We start from the raw sequence: 21,657 nt of genomic DNA on the forward strand, positions 1-21,657 counted from the left end.
AAGATCTGCAAATGCACAAACATGTTCCAATAATTAAATGCAAATTTGCGAGTGTAAAATTGAGATTCACAAATTAAAAACTGGATTCACAAATACCTGTTCGAAAGTTTAAATGTTTGTAAGATATTCACAAATGTTTTTAAATTTGTTTGTAAAGTAATTAAATATATTTGCAGATTTTTTTTAATCGTGGAATTTGTTTTAGTTTTTTAAGAATTTTAATTTTATTAAATTTATTTATAAAATGTATCTATGTATTAGGTTGCACATTGTAGTTTAGCTTAAACATATATTTAATTTCTAATTTTACATACTGATTTCATACATTGTGTTATAGCCTAGGGCAAACAGTTTTACATACTAATGCTAATAGTTTTTTAAAATTTTTTTTTTACTGTATTTCTGTTTTATATTTTGAAATGCCTTGTGCTGGTACTTATTTCTACAAAAAGTTGTCCGATATTGGCTGTCAATAAAAATGCCAAATATTGGCCCCAATAATTGGTCAGGCTGATAATCTGCCAGCCCATTATTTCTATTTTCCATAATTCTATATTTTTGGCATCGAGAGTGACTGAAACAAACCTCAATTTCCTGCCCAGGGATCCATAAAGTAGGATTTTTCTGATTGTAATTTACAAAGTCGCATACAATTATTTCTTTGTGTGATTTAATGCATTGTCAATCAGTTCACACCTATAACGCTGGGACTAATTTATCTCGCCGTGTCCCTCCGCAGCAGCAGGTGGCGGTAGTGAGCTGGTCACCAAACACCGCTGAAACCACAGAAGAAGAGTTTTTCTTTTGGTCACGTGATACGCCAGGAGTGGAAGTAGAGGAAACCATCAGCGGCATCAGCAGGCTGCCATTATTCAAACATACAGACAAATATCTGTAAATACACTTTTTTAGGAACAAGACAAAGCGCTTCTGTCGCGCCGCTGGCCGCTGATTTCCCCACACAGAGAGCAAAATGACGGCGGCGGTGTTTTTCGGCTGCACCTTCATCGCCTTCGGCCCAGCTATCGCGCTGTTCCTGTTTACCATCGCCCGGGAGCCGCTGAGGGTCATTTTCCTCATAGCAGGGTGAGACTTCATCTTTATTTAACCATTATCTTCATCATAGCAAGGTTTTACACAGACGAATGTGGCGTTTAATTCGTTAAATCAGTATTTTTCAGAGCTAGCTTCCTGGCTAACAGACCGCTTGTTTAGCTAGCTGCTACTCATAGCTTCCGTCCTCGAGCATCCCGGTAGTTTCTTATTTTTAAACAATAACTATTAAAATATTAAGATGTTCAGGCTTGTTCTTTTTCAGACTAAATGCAGTTATTCAGATATACAACCTCAGTGTCAGTCAAAACATTGTCTTACGGCTCACAACACACTTAAATTCCCTTTAAATAATGTGAATAAAAATAGTTGGATTAACTTTATTTTTAGGAGTATTTAACTTAAACGTGTGTTTATATTCAGGGTTTGAATAAGAGAAAGACGAGTTGTTCAGAAATCTGTATTAATTTTTTAAAATAGTTATCATGTAAAGATCTTAGAGGCATTATTTTTTAAGTGTCTCGTACCTGAAGACACACAGTTAGGTCTTAATTCAAAGTGCAACTTGGATGTTTGTCTTTTTAGTAGAAGTATACTTTGAGCCTGAGAACATGATTTTTTTTGTCTGTGACTGCTCCGCTGTTATTATTGTGCAAATGAAAAATAGAGTTGTGGCCTGAAGAAGTGAGATGTTAGAGAAGTGACCTGATTCTGTGAATCGACAAATGGCAGCATTTAATTAAAAAAGTGTTTGTTTTTGTTGACACTGTGTCAGAGATGTTAATTCAGTTCATCAAAAAGTTGTTTCTCCTCCTTAACTTATTTTTTATACATGGGGTTAAAGCTATGGCATCTATTTTGTTAGTGTTGAATCAGTAGGCCTTTTAATAATCTATGTGTGTCCAGCTTCTAAAATATGGAGATATGCCTTTTTTGTGTAATTTTAATTAACTATGGTAAACTGATTGTGTTTGTTGTGTAGACAGTTGCACTGACAGAATTTAATCTGGAGAGAAAAATGTTTCTCTACTTTCTGATATATTGACAATATTGAAAAAAAAGAATTAATGAGCAAAGTTATTTGAAAATGAAAATATTGTTAGTTGCAGCCCTCCATGAAGGTGATACATAAACAAACATACACAATATAAACATAAACAACCTTTTTATAGTTAAGTCTGTCTTTTAGGTTTGGCATATAGTCATCTATGTATTATGCTGTGTATTATGTAGTTTTTTACTTTAAACTATATCTCATATCCCATACAGTATCTACCATAAATATGTATATGATATAAAAATCTACTGTACTGGGATGTTATTTTAATTTGTTGCACAAATTTTTGCATCGTATTCTGCATTATATTTATATAACATATTTATATTATTATAGACAAACACTGAGTACTGCGTACGCTACATTATCGTATCATCAGCCCAGTTTACACTGTCAACACAGACGCGCTGACCCCAGTAATCACAGTTCTGTCACTATACAATGTGTTTTGTCTCCAAATGGTATTGTGTAGATTTTTTATAATCTATTCTTATTTTACTCTTATTAATTTCTCTCACTTATGTATTTGTGCTTTTTCTGTGATTGTGCTGCTGCAACAACCAAATTTCCTCTCAGGGGATGAATATAGCTTCATCTCATCTTATGTCAGCGCTGAGTGTAGTGACCTGTCACATGATGATGTTAATAACCGTTAAATTAGTGTTTTATGTCCTGCTGTCTCGTGCTTAGTAAGCCGTAAAGGAGATTTCAGCCTGGTTTTATTGCTGATCCGCGGGTCAGTGTTGTGCCAAAAATGGACAGCCTGTCTAACAAGTGAATACCCTGCGGGAATAGCCTACTTTAGAGCATTTATTCAGGCAGCCTATCTGCATCCGCATTTGAAAATGTTACTGTTGCTTCAGACGTCCTTCATGCTCATAGTTATCTATCAACCACCTTCTTCTAATGTTAGTTTCTATGATAAATTCAAGAACGTGCTGAGTCTGTGTGATTTTAAGTAAGAGGTCTTAGTAATGGGTGATCTTAATCTGCATTTGGAGGACTAGTCAGTGAGGAAAAAGCTCAAACAAATTACTGATAGCTTCAATTTGATCCAAATGCTTTCTATGTATAACTAACAACACCAGTGCTCAGATTGACTTAGTTTTTTCTAATAGACCGGAGAGGATAACTGAAACATGTAACATGATAACTGGGTTGTCTGACCATAATGTGGTGCTCATGTTTCGAAAATTAACCCATAAGCGACTCACTATGCATTCTGGTAAAAATGAATCCTTTAGCATCCTGAAAAACAAGCAAGAGGACTTTAAAGCTGCCGTAAAGAACATCAGCTGGGGTTGATGAAAATCAGACTTTGGCTAACTCGAGCACATTTACATTTTCTAATGTTACCTAATGCACATTGTCCCTTTTCAAATAAATAAATTGAAATAAAAAAACTTACACCCATTTGTGCCTACTAAGGCCTGAAGGATTAATAAATAAAACGTAAAACAGGTCAATGTAGATTTTAAGCAGCAGTTGGAATAGAGAGAGATGTTATTGGTTATGATCCCCTTTAGGTGCCAGAGTTACATTAATGTCACACCTGAGCTGCTTTTCATAGAAGTAACTGTTGTTTCTTCCTCTCAGAGCGTTTTTCTGGCTGGTGTCTCTGCTGCTGGCCTCTCTGGTTTGGTTCATCTCAGTCCAGATCAGTAATAAGGACAGCCCGAGTCAGCAGAAAGGTCTCCTCATCTTCGGTGTGGTGCTGTCCGTCCTGCTGCAGGAAACCTTCCGCTTCGCTTACTACAAGCTGCTGAAGTAAGTCAACACACAGCTGCGTGACGGTGACACACAGTCCCTGTGACTCTAATGAAGACACAGAAGTGTTCAATCAATCAGTCAAATTTTATTTATATGGCACCTTTCAAACAAATCAAATGCAATTCAAAGTGCTTCACAGTTTGATTGAAGACACAAAAACAAGAACAGCATATGAAATAAGCAAAAATGGATCTTAAAAAATAGAATAAGTACAAACCATAAAACCATCAAATAGTAAGATGCATAAAAAATAGAGTTGTGGCCTAAAGAAGTGAGACGTTAGAGAAGCCAGCCAGCCAGAAAACCTGCAGCAATTTGAAAAACATTTGAAAATCTAAAACGCTGCAGCATTTTTTCAGAAACGGTGAATGTCACTTAAAAATAATAAGTTGTTCTGTTGCGATTATGTGAAGATCAAACAGCTGATCTTCAGTGTGCTTCAGAGTTGAGGTGATAATTAGGAGCATTTTGTTGGAAAAGTTAAATCTGCATGAAAACAACACAAAATGGAAAACGACTTAAATGCCCAAGAACAGACTGTCTTTATTTTCAATGTCTTTCAGATAATTTGTCATTTTGAATTGAACTCTGTGGCGTTTCGTGTCACAGCTCAGAAATGTGACACACAATGTCGACACTCTTTACTGTGAGACTTAAAGTGTGAGTGCAGAACTTTTTTATTTAAAAAAAAAAACCTCCACACATCATTATCACAGCCTGACTCGTGTTTTCCCAGCGTGTGTGTCTGCTCTGGTGTCCCAGTCTGTTCCAGTTTCCCACCTTTAGTCTTTTTTCTGTTAAAGGTTCATTGTTGCAGCGCGGATCATCTTCCTCTAACTGACACACATATTTCTTACTGATGTTTTTGTTGATGGCACACAGTGAAACTCGGACCTAAAACACTGATGTGTGTGTTTGTGTGTGTTTTTCCTGAAGGAAAGCGAATGAAGGCCTCCTCGCTCTCAGTCAGGAGGAAACCATGCCGATCTCCATACGGCAGCTGGCCTACGGTACAGTCTGCACTTCACACCACCGTCTGTCTGTTTTTATTACTCAATACTGACAAGATTTGCGTGGAAATTCAGAAAAAGGGTTATTCCAGCTTCTGAGCTCCCAAATACAGTTAAATAAATCAATCTTTTACCCTGTATTAATGTTTAAAGTGACAATCCTCTGATTTTACACATCAAATGCAGTTTACGTGTCATGGGAATAGTAGTGCTAGCAGTAATAATACTATAATTATGTCCTCTTTGGTTCTGATGTTTTTAATGAAACGCCTGTGTTGCAGAAGTGGGACTGGATAGGGGAAATCTAATCAAAGATGCATCTTACGGACTAAAATTCAGGATGTCAGGATTGGTCTGTGCTATTTTGTTTTTAACCATTTTAATCTAAAAAAACATCTCAAGTTCCCCAACATTGTAGAAGCACAATTCTAACTCGCCGGGGAACTGAAAGACATCTAAATCCTTAAATATGTTTTTTAAAAAAGTGTGATTATGGGGCGTCGGTGGCTGAGTGGGTAAAGCAGGCGCTCCATGAATAAAGGCAGTGTTCGTGCCGCAGCGGCCTCGGGTTCAACTCCTGCTCAAGGCCCTTTGCTGCATGTCATCCCCACTCGCTCTCCCCCTTTCACGCTATTAATCTGTCCTATCTAATTAAGGCGAAAATGCCAAAAAAAAATCTTTAAAAAAAGTGTGATTAAAATCTGTACCGAGACAGACATCTTAACCTCTTTGTACTCTCGTGAACAAACTGTTTTAGACAGACGCGTTTTCTTTTTCTGAATTACGTTAAATACACATTTACAACTTACATTTGATCTTGTGATTTGTGTGTGACTAAGTGTCGGGTCACTGCACAGGAGAAATAACTTTGTAGCAGCCTTCTGTTTATGAGAAAAGATTCATTAATACAGCTAACTGGCTACCAACCTTTCTATTTTAATGTGTGATGAGGTTTTTAAAAGTTTTTCAATATAAAACTCTTTGTTTCTGATAGCCGAAGTAGCCTTCATCTTTATACCAACTCGTGTTTCTGTGTCATAATTTTGAATTATGAGTTATAGTTAGTTACTTTGGTATTGATTCTGTAATTAAAAAATAATTATTTTATTTAATTGGTATTTAATTAATAAATCCACCTCTGTAGCCACTACACCAGTGCCGATATGTCTGAATAAAAAATCATCCACTAACATCGTCCATGCAGTCTGTGGAATAAAACACTCCTCTGTCGTCGCCGTTTTGCCTCAGTGTCCGGCCTCGGCTTCGGCTTCATGAGCGGAGCGTTTTCAGTGGTGAACATCCTGGCGGACTCTGTGGGACCGGGGACTGTGGGGATCCACGGAGACTCACAGCACTACTTCCTGTCCTCAGGTACCAAAGCACACAGTTTTTCCAGTTTTTGAACCAAACCTACAGCTGTCTTTGTCCTACACAAACATAGAGGACTTGATGTCATGAGTGTGTGCAGCAGTATTGTGACTATAATGTGAAACAGCTGAAATGGAGTTTTCAAAATCCTGCATGTAACGCTTTCCCTTTTTTTCAGCGTTTATGACCATGGCCATCATCCTGCTCCACATGTTCTGGGGCGTCGTCTTCTTTGACGCCTGCGAGAAGCAGCGCTGGTGGGCCGTGGCTGCTGTCGTCATCAGCCACCTCGTTGTTTCATGTCTGGTGAGTGTTGATGGGGGGGATGGCGGCTGGATGGGTGGTTACTGTTGATGAGAGGAAGAAGATTTGGGGCTTTCTTTCTATCATCATGTGGATTGTTAAACTATCAGTCCTCCAAGACTGCAGCTAACAAGACCTCTCTGTTCTTGATGCTTTTAGTCTCACACGTGTTCAATCGAAGTTCAAGAATCTCTGTTATTATTGAATGTTTAATAGTGTCGATCAGCACCATATTTCTCAGTTTTTCTCCTGTCTGTCATATTGTTTAGCTGTCAGACTAAATGAGGCTCTTTCTTTAGCAGGGGTGATGTTTGAAGCTTTGGACCTCATCAGTCACGCTGAGTTATCTGACACGAGCTCCAACGCTACTTAATAAAAAAAGTGGACTTCACAGAAGTAAAACAAGTTGTTTCGGAGCTTCAGCATTATTGGATATTGGTTGCTTTAGTCCTTATAAACACATAAAATAGCAATACACAAAAAAACTCAAAAGGCCACATTGCTGTGGTCGTTAGGCTGCAAGTGAAAGCTAAAAAACCTCCATAGATGTTAACCAGAAAAAGAACAATGCATTAGAACGTAAACTAAATGCTTTTATTTTGTATGTTTTTATGTTGATATTTACTTCTCGTCTTCTCTCACAGACTTTCCAGAACCCAGAGTACGTTGCCAGCCTGGTGCCCACCTACGTCATCTTGTTCCTGATGGGCATCTGGGCGTTTTACTCCGCCGGCGGCTCCCTCAGGAACCTCAAACTCTGCCTCACCTGTAAAGACAAAGACTTCCTGCTCGCCAATCACAGGCCCAGATAACGCAGCACGCCAGGCAGTGTGCAGGACTCTCTATCCAAAGATCACGAGTTCACACACACATTCACAAACACATCATCACACACACACACACACACACACACACACACACTGAACACAACGATGAAGCAGTGTTAACCTGTTCATCAGCTGTTTCACTTGAGAGGTATGTCATCATCTTAAGTCTAAAAGTAAAAGCAGGTTCCTCGACGGAAAGGAACAAAAAGATCATTCGGATTCACGTCCAGCTCAGAGGCTGTTTGTTTATAGGATGAGGTTTCATTCATAAATACCTGATATCTGGCTGATAGTTTCCCTGTTTGTTTCCTGATGCTTCAGGAGAAACAAAAACCCACAAAACGTAGTTTTTAGGTTGGCGACACTCTTTACATTCTGTACATATTCTAATGTTTTCAGATTTTCTTACAGCGATCTTCTTTTCAAACGTGTCGAATCTTTCAACGGGTGGATTTATCATTTATGAACAAAGCTCTGTGTAAATATTTATGCATTTTTAATCCCCCTGATGTGTAGATTGTGAGAGGTTTTAACCTTTTTTCAAGATGTGATTTCTTTATTCTCTGTACGAACTTGCCTTTGATTTTGAATGAAGCTGAGAGGAGACGCGGACCGCTGGTTATTTGTTTAATCCCAGTTAACCTGAGGTCATGACTCCATACTGCTGCGGGACATTTCGATTCTTTAATTGTTTTTGAATCAGAGCTTAATTATTTATGTCTTAGGGCATATTCATATTAGATGTGATTCATTTGTTCACGTTTGAGTACAATTGCCAGCCCTCTCTGCACGCTCAGCTTTCACATCAGTAACGATCAGTAACCAAGTTCACTTGTATCATCGTCTATCTGACACTTTTGTTGTGATACAGTGTAGAAGAGAGCGCTGCAGATGGACACTGCTGTCCCGGGGACCGTCCTCAGTGGGAACCGGTGAAGCAGCGAGGTGACGCTCTGCTTTTGGCCGCAGGAGGAGCCGCTGATGTCAGTTGCTGCCCACCAGAGCTCCGACTGCAGGTCACAGACAGCAGCGAGGCCAGATAGGTCTGTGCACTGCTGTCTGGCATTTAGGCGTCAGTTTAAAGTTGAGACTGTTTCATAACCTCAAACCTCCCTGTAGTCGAGTTTAATCAAAGTCCGCTCTCGTGTTGTGGCACAGTCGATGTTCACACCTGATTTGTACTGTAGCTGAGTACACATTAACAGTACCAGAGTTTTCCAGCGTTATTTCGGGTGTTTAGGGTCAGTGTGCCTGCGTTCGATACACATTGTTCACACTTATCAAGCCAAGTGGACTGTGGGGTCTCGTGTACTCAGATCCGATCCCGGGTCCCTGATTAGAAGGCCCCTTAAGTCATTGTCACTGCCTTTGATTGTTTTCGATTGCATGCTTGAGGATTTGTATCTTCATCAGAGCTAATTTGCTAGTTTGAAAGTTAAATGCACAGACGTTTAATTTCAGCAAATTTAATTTTCGTCATCATTTTTTTTCCTGCTGTTAGATTTGTCCCTCTGCTGCTTCCATACAGAGAGGTGAGAAGGTCAGACTAAAAAAAGGAGAAAACAGAGGAGGAATTAGAAAATGGTAATTGGTACCCGCAGCAGTTTATACCTGATTATCTCATAATTATGAGGAGAAAAATATTAAATATTGCCAAGTAACAAGATACTCAAGTCGAATCCGAAGGTAACTGGAGTCAAACAAAATCTCAGCGTTCCTTTAGATTATTAGACAGTTCATGTTCTTTATTTCTCACTTTTCTGTGTACAAAAACCCTTAATTATAAATGAATCAATAAGACCATGAACAGGTGAAAGTTTCGGCTCAGTGATCTTTGAATGTTCAGCATCTTTGTTGCCTTGTTTTGTGTTTGTGAGCGAGCGCAGGAGTTAATGTGAACGGTGTCCGACACATTAGAAACTCTAAACAATTCCTGTTTCTCTTTTGCACCTGATTTTGTTTTGTTGCTGATCTGCTGGTACAGTTTGTACAGATTACAGTCTGTGGTGTTTCTGCTGGTAGTTAAAGATAGGAACTGGAACTTTTCGCGTTAAGCATTTATTGCTTTCCAGCGGTGTGCTGGCACTTCACTCCACACAGAATCAAACGTAGCTTGTTCACGCGGGTAGAGACGACTTTATTTCGGTTTATTAGGTAACTAAAACTAATCCAGTCACAATAAATCCTCCCTGAAGATTATATCTTTTGTTTTTGTTGAAACTCTTTTAAAAAGTGTTGATTCAACCAGATGATCATTTTGGAGGATGCAGTTTGTGGTGCGGCTGAACTGAGAAGTGTTTCTCTTTATTTCGTCTGTCTTCACCGATATAAATAAGGTGGACAAAATAATAGAAACACCTGCTAGTATGATGTAATACAATTCAAATGCTCCACAGGCATTCATGTTTCCCACAGGATGATTCGTAATAAATTTGCTTAACTTTTCATCTCATGACATTATCCAGTCAAAAAATCTAACGCTTTGATTCATCACGGAAAACTTTCATAAAACTAAACACATTTCCATCATCCTCAGCTGTAACTTGTGCCAATTATTAAATGGCAGCATGCTAATATGCTAAACTAACATGGTAAACATTGTCAGTAGGAACTAATGGGTTTGGGGCCAAGTGCCACAGACAGGTTAGTGAAGTCAAAGTATTGAGGTAACAGACTTATTTATCTCGTGCCAAAACCATCTTATTTCATGCAGAGGTGCATAAATCTACAGAAAACAATAAGTCATTTCATGGGCCCTATAATGAGCCGTCTGCAGGGCACAAAGCAGGCGCCAGGTTTCCAGTGCAGCGTATGTGTGTGTATAATGATGCAAAAGCTTAGTGTGGTTCAGAGGGATGCTTCAGTTCTCTTGTTGGGAAAGACAAGCAGCTGTAACAGTGTGACATTAAGAGACTAATCGCACAAAAACATCAGAAATCACTCTTACGTTTTTTTATGTTTACTCTTAAACCTCCCTCCAGTCTGCCCCCCTCGTTCTCTTTCTCTGCTGGTCTTGTTTCCATTTATGAAAGCAGACACCTCCTGGCTGCGCGACACAAAGCCTGTTGGGGTCTCTGAGGGCTTCAGTCAGTCAAAGGCCTTTTTTTTGCCCGGCCATCAGACAGACAGACGCAGGAAGTGTTTCCTCTACTGAAAAACCAGACTTTCACATGCTAATATGCACAGCTGGTGACATTGGGGTCACCTCAGCAACATTAAAGCTGTTTTCTGTCAGGTGTGAGGAGGCTGTGTGTTCAGGTTCAGTTTAGGTGGTCACGGTTTGAGCAGCGTTTGAATATTTACGAGAAAATACACGACAAGAGGAGAGACAATCCAGAACAAAGGGGTTAACTCTGAAGTGACCTATTTTTAAAAAATGTGGCTTTAAATATTTGAACCCCTAAAGAAATAGATTCAGAGAGCATGGTGTCTATCACTGAACGCATTTCCTCAATGTCTGTAGCAAAGTTGACATTTTGGCATTCAGGAGGCGGTATAGAAGGATGTTTTTTTTTCTTCTTTTTTTGTTGTTTTTGTAGTTTAACCCTTTAAGACCCTAGTCATATTGACCTGATTTCGTTCAAGCACATAAGAAGAAGGTAATTTGCAACTTTGCAATAAACGACCCAAATAATTAGCAAGAAGTTAGTAAAAGTTAGTTAAAATTCCATAAAATTACCAAAGAAGAAAAGTAAAAAACACAGCAAAAAAGTGACAAAAATGCTTAAGTAATATATAATATAGTTCTGTAATTATGATATATATGCAGTTCTCTTCACTCTTCAGATTTTTTTTAAACAATTTTATTTTCTTTCTCTCTTTTTCAGTATTTTTTTCTTTTAACTTTTACTTATTTCTTCTTAAATATTTCATTTCTTCATTTCTTGCCAGGAAATGCTTTTGAAAGAATTTGCTCATGTTTTAAGGGTTCAGATGTTTGTGATATGCATCAGAATGCTGCACAAGAAAACTGATTTAGATCGAGGTTTCAAAGGGTTAAATCTCTTATTATTTTCCAGCATTTTATGTAGACTAAGCTATCGTGATGCACATTGCACCGTACTTTACTTAATATACTTTTTTACCCAGTGGTCACAGCAGCTTGGAGCAAAAACAATGAGCAAAAAATGTATATAAAACTAAATAACTGAAAAGAAGTGGTATGATTTTTAATGCTGTACTCAGGTAGCCAAGCGGAGAAAGAGCAAAGAGAGCAAAATAAAATGCAAAGTTACGATGTTGTTATGGACCACATAATTGACTGGTGTAGAGTGAGTCAAGGGTTAAAGTATTTGTACTAGCCTTAACACATTTCTACAAAATATGATTTTAAAATAAACATTGACGGAAAGCATGAAGGACCACTTTAACTGTGCTTTAGTTTAAAGCCAGATGACTGCTGAGGAGTAAGTTCAAAATCCAAGTTTTACCCTGCAGTTGGTTTATATAATTATTACTAATTTTCATTTTGCACTGTTATTTTATTGCCTCCACAGGCTGCTGTGATGCTGCACTGACTGTGGACCACAGAGGGGCGCTGTTCTCATGGCTCCTGTTCAGTGTAAATAACTTTTGGGGTGACTTAAACACAACACTGGGTGTAAATGTCATGCTTTAATAAAGTTTTGATTGAGCCTCAATTATCATAACAGTAAACTGATACAGGGCATCTCACCGGGTGTGGCGTTATATTTAAATTAAATGTAATTTAATTGGGAATTGTATCACAAAGCTATTTAAATCCGCAGATAGTGGTGGTTTTAGTGGTTTGACTTTCAGATTTATTTCAGCTGGTCACACAACAGAGGATGTGCGCATGCGTTCGGACCAAGGTTTAGCTCCGCCCACTCGCGCGCCCACCTTCGCATATTTTATGCTAATTAGCAGGTGCAGCGGTTCTTGAGGCGCGCGGAGGGCCGCTCGGGGATGATCCGGATGGAGCAAAGCAGGGAGCAGCGGGAGTCCAGCCGGAGGGTTTTCACCAGGTGATGCTGTCCAAACCCGACCCGACGAATGGATCCCTATTTAAGACGTAGCTGGAAAAGGCGGCTTCACTTATTATCTTTGTATTTTATCCTAATTTATCAAGGTGAGTTACCTCCACATGCTGGTTATATATATGAGGTGTAATTTCTGAAAGAGCAAACTCCTAAATGTCGTTTATTTTCTCGTTTTAATAGTTCCCAATAAATTAAATCAATTTTTCTTTTGACATGTACTTTTAAGTGGCGGCTCATCTGTTCTCACTTAATCTTGATTTACTTTTCACTTTACTTGGACTCTTTATTGGAGTCACATTGACTTTTTTAAATGAATATTTTCAGTGCATCTGTCCCGGGGTGATGACAGACTGAACCTTTCTGACTGGAATCAATTTAATAAGTGAGTTATTTTTTATATTTTAATAATATTTTATCGTTATTTGTTTTGTTTTTTTAGTTTTGATGTTAATCTTCACCATCATTCGTTGTGTGTGTATGTGTGTGTTTTATTCCCATATCTTAATTATATAAAATGTTGTTGATTACATATACATGAATAACTAATATTAATTTAAAATAATGTCAAAATCTAAAACAATCTTCAATCTTGTATAGGGCTGAAATTATTGGTTGATTAATCATTAAGTCGATTGACAGAACTTTGACAAATATTCCATAATCAATTAATCATTTAAATAATTTGTTAAACAAAATTGGACAAAATTCATTGTTTGTACCTCCTGAAGTGTGAATCCTTGCTGTTTTGTATTCCTTTTTGAAAGTAAAGGAAAAAAAGATTTTTTAAAATTATCATTTCTTTGCATTTTGCAGCCATCTCTGATAGCCTTGTGTATTAAATATCTTTGGTGTTTGAAATGTTGGTTGCACAGAATACATCAACCTAATTTTGTGAATTTTTGATTTGCAAAGAGTCTTTTATTTACTTATTTTGACATTTTATAGGTCAACCGATTAATCAATTGATTGAGAAAATAGTTGGCAGATGAAATTGACTTGTTGCAGCCTTACTTGTAACTTTGATCCAGATGGCCCCTTTTCAGAAGTATTGGTGGACCAGGTAGTGTTTACTTAATTGACTGGTGGTGTTTTTTTTGTGGTTGTTTGTTTTTTGATGGTTTGGCTGATTCCTGGTTGGTGGTGGGTTTGTGGTGTCAGGGGGGAAAGCTGCAGCGGGAACAAACCTCTCCTTGTTCTCTCTGTTCCAGCAGCGGGAGCAGCAGGATAAAGCAGCAGAAATGGGACACCGCTTCCCAGGGAGGGCAGGTAGGCAGCCGCATTGATCATTGATGCTGATGGAGCTGCTTCAGGCGGCTAACACACAGCCAGAGATCACCAAAAATCAGCATCGCTCGCACCAAAACACAGCCGGACAAAAGAAAAGAAACAAACCATCACCTGAAGGGCATTAATCCAATAATTTATACATAGTGCTCCAGTATTTCCAGTATACATTTCCAATATTTCCAATTTTTGCTAATAGATATGAATAGATATGATAGAATCAAATATATACAGACAATTTAAATATACACAAGGAATTTCAGTATATAAACAAACACTAAAATATATATATTATGTGGTGTAGCTTTATATGCAGATTTTCAACATTTTTGTATCATAGATTAAAAAAAAAGATTACTACAGTTATATTTTAATTCAGTGACAAAAATGTCCCATCACCTATAATATTTTTGTGGTTTTATTGTAATAAAATGTTTGTCTTCCTTGTAAAAATGCACACTATTTTAGTCAGAACAGACCAAAAAAAGGTGCAAATTTCCCCATGAGATCAGGCTGAGACTGTATCCAGATGACACCTAAAGATGTACCAAAGAACTAAAACTGTGCATTGTTCCCGGCTGTTATACACTTTAGCATGTATGTATGTAAAATTGCTCCGTAGTGACTTTGTTCCTCAGAGACAGACATGTCAGGGGGTCCCAGCAGGAATATTCAGTAGCTCTCTGTTGTCTCTCTCTTCTGCTATCAGAGCCTCCATCGGCCTGAATGTGGTCGCTCCTTTTGTCCTTCTTCCTTTTGGCTCACAGAGGCGTGAGAATCCGGTCTTAACTATAGGGGGCTAGTAAACGAACAAAGCAATTAGTAGCACAGGTCACAGATATAAAGAGCTGATCTATCTCATTTCTGATCTGTGTTGTTGACCTGCTCAGTATCAATATCCTCTGATACTAATCAGTGATTAATAATTCATAGCCGCACACCCCCCATACCCCCTATACCCTTTACCCTCTCCATCTGCTTTGTTCCTCTTAGCGATGAAAGACTTGGTGCTCAGGTATCCAAAGTGGGTCAAAGTCTAGAAACAACGAATGCCAGTATTTTTTTTAAACCAAAGCTGCTGTTGCTGTATATTTTCTTTTCAATACTGGACAATTTCCAAGCCCAAAATATTCCCGATATTCAGTGTTTATCTGAGAATTTTATTCTGAAACAGCTTTTATAACCGAATCTCTTAGTTTCAGCAGCTCTGTGTGGTGAACTAAGGGATAAGGATGTTTTAGTTGACCTTTTGAAACCTGAGTTTGAAAGTTGGCTTGTTTTCTTTCAAAAACATGGGAGGAAGGCAATGAGCAATGAAAGAAAAAAATGCCTAGAAAAATAAGTCCAAGAAAATAACCTGAAAATTTGTCAAAAAAAAACAAACTACAACATCAACATAACATGAAAATAGCTTGAAAAATGTGCTTAAAAATTACAATATTTTTTTGTAACATAATTCTAAATATGTAATTATAATAATTATAATGTATATAATGTTCACTGCCAAGTTGCTCACTGCCTTTTTTCCGCGTTTTTGAAAGAAATTGCACCAATTTTCTGTGGGTTCAAAGGTTAAAATCAGGCATCAGAAATCAGGTAAAGGAAGGTGATGTTGCTCCAGGTTTCAAAGAATTAAGTAAATAACTCGATAAATATCCCCTCGCTGCATATCTCAAACAACAAAGATCATCCAAAATGGGAAAATGCAGGGGGCGAGGTGGTGGTGGTGGAGGAGGAGGAGAGTGGTGTTTTAGACCTGGATGGGAAAGCTGTGTTGAAAGTCACAGAGGAGTCATTAATGAAGGCTGGATGACAGCTCTTTTCTCTCGAGCCTCTTCTCTTCCCAGCGCTGCCTCGGTCCATCCTCACCAGTCAGGACTCCGGTTTGGCAAGAACATGCGTAATTCTGGAAGGAATTTTTGCCTCAACAAAACACAGAATTGTAAAAGCTTTGGGTGTCTTACATTTTAATCAAAAGTTTATTAATCCGTCACCTGAGAGCTGAGCTTCTTTTTCAGATTTGCTTGATTTTAAATTAAACTTGTAGATTTAATTAAGAGAATCAGACTGCGTTACAAGGACTTAGTTTTAGTTTGCTGAAATTGCCTCCTTACTCTCTTTGCCAAATGGTGCCTAGGCCCAACACGAAATTGATCAGATTTAATTTATTATGTTGGAGAAGGCTCTGAAACATTGCATGGTAGGATCAGGTAATGGCTTCTTGACTTCATGGTTTTAACTGCTGCATGAAATACCTGTTGATACATTTTCTCTGCTTGAAGGACCTCCAGACAGCAGCTGCTGTGTTAGAAACCAACACGTCTCCCTCCAGTACTTTACTGGGCAGCCACAATGCTGCGTCCAACCTGACGTCCCCCAGCACGGAGAGGACACCGAACCTCAGCTCTGACCAATCGTCTGCAACCACAGCGCCATCTAGTCAAACGCCATCCAGAGCAGCATCATCCAGCCAATCTACAGGCAGCCAATTACCAACCAGAAAAACACCATCCAGCCAGTTATCAACCACCACAGCATCAGCCAGCCAATCACCATTAACCTTAGCAGGAGCGAGCCACTCACCAGGCAGCAGAACACCATCCATCCAATCACCAGGCACCACAGCATCAGCCGGCCAATCGTCAGGCAGCACACCACAAATTAGCCAATTGCCAGGCAGCAAAACACAAACCAGCCAATCACCAATAACCATAGCATCAACCAACCAATCTCCAGGAAGTACAATACCATCCAGCCAATCTCTAACAACCATAACACAAACCAGCCAGTCACCAACCATCAAAACACCATACAGCCAGTCACCAGCCACCACAGTATCAGCAAGCCAATCAACAGGCAGCGCAACACAAACATCATCAACAAAAACAGTACCAGTCAGCCAATCTCCAACCACCAAAATTCTCAAGAGCCAGTCTTCAACTACCAAAACACCAGACAGCCAATCACCAACCACCATATCATCAGCCAGCCAATTACCAGGCAGCACTTCACAAACCAGCCAATCATCAACAAAAACACTACCAATCAGCCAATCTCCAACCACCAAACCAAGTGGGAGCCAATCATCAACTAGCAAAACACTTTCCAGCGAATCTCCCACCACCAAAACACCAGCTGGCCAATCACAGATGAGCACATCATCAGCCAGAAAATTGAAAGATAGCCCAACAACAACCAGCCAAACACCCACCAGTACAGAACCAGCAAGCCAACATCAAACAAAGAAGGCACCACATAGCCAGTCACAAACCAGTAAAGCAAAATCCAGCCAATCACCAACCAGCACAGTGCCAACCAGTCAGCCACCAGTCAGCAGTGCATCAGTCAAAACCTTATCTGACCAGTCAGCAGGCACTACAAAACCTAGCCAACCATTATCTAGCCAAACACCATTGAGCCAATTAGATACTGGCCAAAAAACATCAACCCAATCATCACTCACCCCAACATCTTCAAATCAGTCACCAACCACTTTAATAGCAGCTAGTCAATACATAAACAGCTCCAAAACATCACACCACATACCATTCAGCTCAATCTCACATAACCAATCACTGTCACATTCAACACCATCTGACCAATCACTGACCAGCTCAGTGCCATCAAACCAGTCATCAGCTGGTTTACCAGGAAGCACAGTGACTGGGGACGAGCGCCCAGTTAACATTTCACTGCTCGCCAGGCAGGCCAAGGAAGCCCTGAGGTCATCATTTCGTAGGATTCAAGGTAAGAAAGTTTACATGGAAAATTTGGACTGAAAACCATTGTGCTATATAATTTTTCAAAATATACTGATTGGATAAATGTTTGTAAAAAATAAGAGAATACTGGTGGAAATGAGTGCAGTGTATGTATTGTATTCAGCTTTGACATTCTCAGTACCCAGTGTCAGTAACTTGGCGAACCTGGTATTGAGAAAGATCTACAGACTGTAGTGACGCCATGCAGACAGCCTGTCATGCAAAGTGGCCCCACCCTTAAATATGCAGAACTTTAAGCCTTAATAACATTTAAACAGACAAGTAATTAAAAACAAAATCATCTCCAATACAGTTGTCATAAATGTTGAAATTAGCTTTAGAGACCCAAACCATTTTTTTTCATCAGGCTGTAAACTTGTTTATTTCCACTTTAAAGTTGTATATTTCAACAGGGCGTCTTTGGGGATTTACTCTGTTTTGGAGCCAACCTCAAGTGGCCATTTGAGAAAGTGCAGTTTATGACATTTTTTGCATTGGCTTCACATTTCAGCCTCAGAGGCTGCTGCTCTGTATTGACTTTTCATTCAGTTCATGACGAGAAAGTAAGACAAAATGCACTACCCAAAACAAAATAAGAATAATTCCTTTAAGATTACGAAGAAAATGTTGGTTATGGCTTCAAACTAACTAACTTTTTTGCTGGTCCCAGATGGGATTTAAAACTGTCTCCACCAGTTGAACAGCATGACATTCAACAAGAGACCTCCACATCCCCACTTGTCAACATACCACAAGTGGCACATTATTACCTGAAGTGAACTAAATGTTTGGAATAATTTGTCTTTTTGTAGTTAAGTACTCGGATGATTTGGCTGCACTTAACAGTAATGGATGAATGAGTGTTCTGTCCTCAAAGCACCCCCAATGTTAATAGTTTTACTAACAGGTGTTTTGGCTGAAGACATCCAAAATTAATTCCATCTTTGGAGTGCCATATAAAGATGTAAATTTGTAGCTTTAAATAGAGCAAAAAGCGAGCGCTGTGTTTTTTTTAGCCCCCCCCCCACAGAGTGAACAAAGGAAATAGCTTTTATCTGGTTATTCAGCCCCCCTCACAAACCCCTGTATGGTACCTGTGCTTGTGTGGGATGCGGCTGACTGAACAGACAAGCTGTAAGTCCACCGAGCAGATGGTGTTACTGCAGGTTGAGGAGCCATCGTTTGGTGTTTGGTGGTGCGTTCAGTGACTGTTGTTGGGGCCCCACAACTCCATATGAGTGCTGACAGATGGTGACTTTTCCCTCAGGTCTTGACCTGCAGACACTCAAAGTTAGTTGTCTTGTTTCCGTTGTTCTCAGTGTGGATGTACAGGGACATGAAACATACAGTATTTTTGCTAAAAAAATGATTAGAAACTAGAAAGCCTGCACACTTTCAGACATTTTTACTCTCTTTAACCATTGTGTTTGAATCAGTAGACATTTATGAGGTTGGATTCAGGTGAAATACTGAATGGCTATGAGTGAAACAACCTGAAAAGGAAAAATTATTCCTTGGTGGTGGCATCGTTGTCCTGCGTTTTTCCATGTTTCCAGATGAGCAGCAGTGTAATTGCTTGTTTGTTTGTTTGTTTTCTCTCAGCGGGACCATGTGCGTTTCCCTGCCTGAACGGCGGGCAGTGCATTCAGTCGGAGTCATGTGACTGCAGCTTGTATCAGGCCACTGGACGCAGATGTCAGACAGGTACCACACACCTGATGTTCTTCTGTTTTAGAAACTGTTTGAGTCCATTTCAGTGTTTTTTAATGAGAATCGCAATCAAGAAATGAAAACAGTTTTGATGCCTGCTCTTTTACGACTTACTAAGTTTTCTTACATTTTTTTCTTTCAAAAACATGGGGGGAAGGCACTGAGCAATGAAAGAAGAAACTACTAAAAATTGAGCAAGAAATTACTAAAACACATAAGAGAACTGCCTGAAAATGAGTTAAAATGAATAAATGGGAAAAGAATAAAAAATAAAATAGAAAACCCAAACAAGGCAAACAAGACTTGGAAAAGTGCTTAAAAAGTATAATTATGTAACGTAATTTTAAATATCTAATCATGATCATTAGAAATACATTTTCCCTAGCTTCTTTCTTATTCTTTTTTTTTCCCCAGACATTTTTTAAAATACTTTTCTAAATGTACTAATTTCTTGCAATTTGTGGAACATTTCTTTCCAAGTTGCTCATTGCCTTTTTTCCCTTTGATTTTATCAAAATTGCGCTAATTTGCTAATGGTTCAAAGGGTTAATTACTTGTGAAAGGCATCTCAAAGGGCCACATAAAGGTGATGTTACTTCAGGTTTCAAAGACAATAACTTACCACTAGTGTTGTAGTCAAGGATATACTAGACTTGACCAAGACTGAGACAGATATATACGTATATATAAACGGTTTCCATCTGATTTCTATGAACAAATACAAGCAAACACTGAGAAGCTGAAATCAATTTAACCGACAGAAGTTTGTTGTCCCGTATCAGCAAGTGCTGCCTTGCAGAACTTGCACTCTGCCGAGTGTTTTTTTTGGTTTGTTGTTTTGCATATGAATTCTCTGTGGTTAAAGATCGGTGAACTTGATTACAGAGGAATTGGCGTCTCTGCTCCCAAACAACCACACTGCTTCTCTTCGTGTCGTCTTAAGGGACCTGCTCCCACGAGTGAAGGGTGGCAGCCGTTATCGGTTACAAAAAAAGCAAACTAGAAATGACTTACGTGATTGGCTGGATTTGAAGAAGGACATTCGACATCCAATCACAGTAATTATTTAACAAATAAATCTGTTGTTGTCTCAACCAGTCTTGGTTAAAAAATCCAGAGTCCGCTATGTCCGAGACTGAGACAAGACTGAGTAAAAATGCGTCTGATCGTTGGCAGACCGAGACCCTCTAAAAGTGGTCTCGAGATCAAGGCCGATTAGGAGTACTACAACACAACTTACCACCCTTTTTTGTAGGATCTAGATCCGTCAAGAAGTCAAGACGCAAGAAAATATTGGCACAAAAAACTCTGTTAATCAATATTTCTGCATTAAAATGTAGAGCTTTTAGACTCTTTCAGCTTATTCTGCTCTTTAATGATTAAACATTGATTAAAGAAGAATTAGGGAAGATACAGTATGTCATGAATGGTGAATATGAAACTAAATCATTTGTTAAGACGCAGGTTTGTTAGCATAAGTCACGTTCCTTTTATGTGAAGTAAATTAATGTCTCTTTAGACTGAATGTAAGTGATTAGAAATCCTTTCATCATCATGTATTTTCTCCACCAATTCATGGGTCCAGTTCCAAATCCTGGCTTTGAGAGGGAGATGACGTGTCGAACGTGGGGTCAGTACAACTTTGAGACCTTTGATGGCCTCTACTACCACTTCCCCGGTCGATGCACGTACACTCTGCTGAAGGACTGTGAGGAAACCACCCAGGCCAGCATCGTCGTCCAGGTTAGTTCAGACTCACCCGGACGAAATAAATCCTCCCGACTAGAAGCTGCCCAGAAGGTCTCGGTCCGACGCCTGCTTCTAGTCGGGGGAAGTTTGGACTCGGTGGCGTCCTGCTCTAAAACACTCTCTCCTTTCTGACTTCAGCGAGGTTCAGTCTCAGCCCGAGGAAAAGATTTGCTCTGAAGATTAGTGAAAGCTATCTGGTTATTAGAGTCAATTACCATTAAATACTGCAATTATCCAGAATGCCTTGAAAGCATCTGCAACAGACCGAGACTTTGTTCCCCTGAAAAGGCAGCAGACACTGTATCTGTGTATGAGAAAACCAAACCAGACGAGAAACACGGAAAGATTCAGGCACATATGTCTATTATTATATATTGTTATTATTATTATTATTATTGATGCATTAATACCAGTGTTAATGAACAGAAACTGATGAGAAAACAAAAAGAAAATAAACAGACAGAAAATATAAAACTACAACACTGCAAATCTAACAGTTAGATTTGAAGGAAGAGATGATATTTTCTTTTGCAACTTTGCTCATGAATGCCATAAACTGGCAAACTCAGGTGTGTCTGTGCTTGTGCACGTGTGCGTGTGCTACTTTTAGGGTCAAGTTTCACTTTTAAAAACAGTCTGTCAGGGGGAGTTGGGGTGGAAATTCTCATCTCTGATTTCCTTTTTCTTAGTTTGTGCATTGCTGTAGCTGGTACACTGTCTGCTGGTCTCTTGGTACTTGTGGTACCCAAAGACATGGCAGCCTCA

The 21,657-nt window shown here is 39.1% G+C and overlaps 2 protein-coding genes across 2 annotated transcripts in view; both read left to right on the plus strand.

Moving 5' to 3' along the window:
- Window positions 1-789: 789 nt before the first annotated feature.
- Window positions 790-9,587, plus strand: aph1b (aph-1B gamma-secretase subunit). The gene is made up of 6 exons (XM_042491342.2): window positions 790-1,086; window positions 3,707-3,877; window positions 4,817-4,890; window positions 6,139-6,261; window positions 6,437-6,564; window positions 7,206-9,587. The coding sequence occupies exons 1-6, from the start codon at window positions 974-976 to the stop codon at window positions 7,371-7,373; spliced, it is 777 nt and encodes a 258-aa protein (XP_042347276.1). The 5' UTR covers window positions 790-973; the 3' UTR covers window positions 7,374-9,587.
- A 148-nt stretch (window positions 9,588-9,735) lies between these two features.
- The window catches only part of otog (otogelin), a 110,297-nt gene continuing 98,375 nt past the window's right edge, over window positions 9,736-21,657 (plus strand). Inside the window, exons 1-7 of the mRNA XM_088073171.1 lie at window positions 9,736-12,477; window positions 12,713-12,770; window positions 13,597-13,654; window positions 15,955-16,190; window positions 16,428-17,419; window positions 19,036-19,137; window positions 20,729-20,886. Coding sequence (XP_087929297.1) covers window positions 12,402-12,477; window positions 12,713-12,770; window positions 13,597-13,654; window positions 15,955-16,190; window positions 16,428-17,419; window positions 19,036-19,137; window positions 20,729-20,886 — 1,680 coding nt within the window. The 5' untranslated portion in view covers window positions 9,736-12,401. The remainder of the gene's footprint in view (window positions 12,478-12,712; window positions 12,771-13,596; window positions 13,655-15,954; window positions 16,191-16,427; window positions 17,420-19,035; window positions 19,138-20,728; window positions 20,887-21,657) is intronic.

This window comes from Plectropomus leopardus, chromosome 1 (assembly GCF_026936395.1).
Source record: "Plectropomus leopardus strain MGB_pleo_1.0 chromosome 1, ASM2693639v1, whole genome shotgun sequence".
In the NCBI taxonomy this organism is placed as follows: domain Eukaryota; kingdom Metazoa; phylum Chordata; class Actinopteri; order Perciformes; family Serranidae; genus Plectropomus; species Plectropomus leopardus.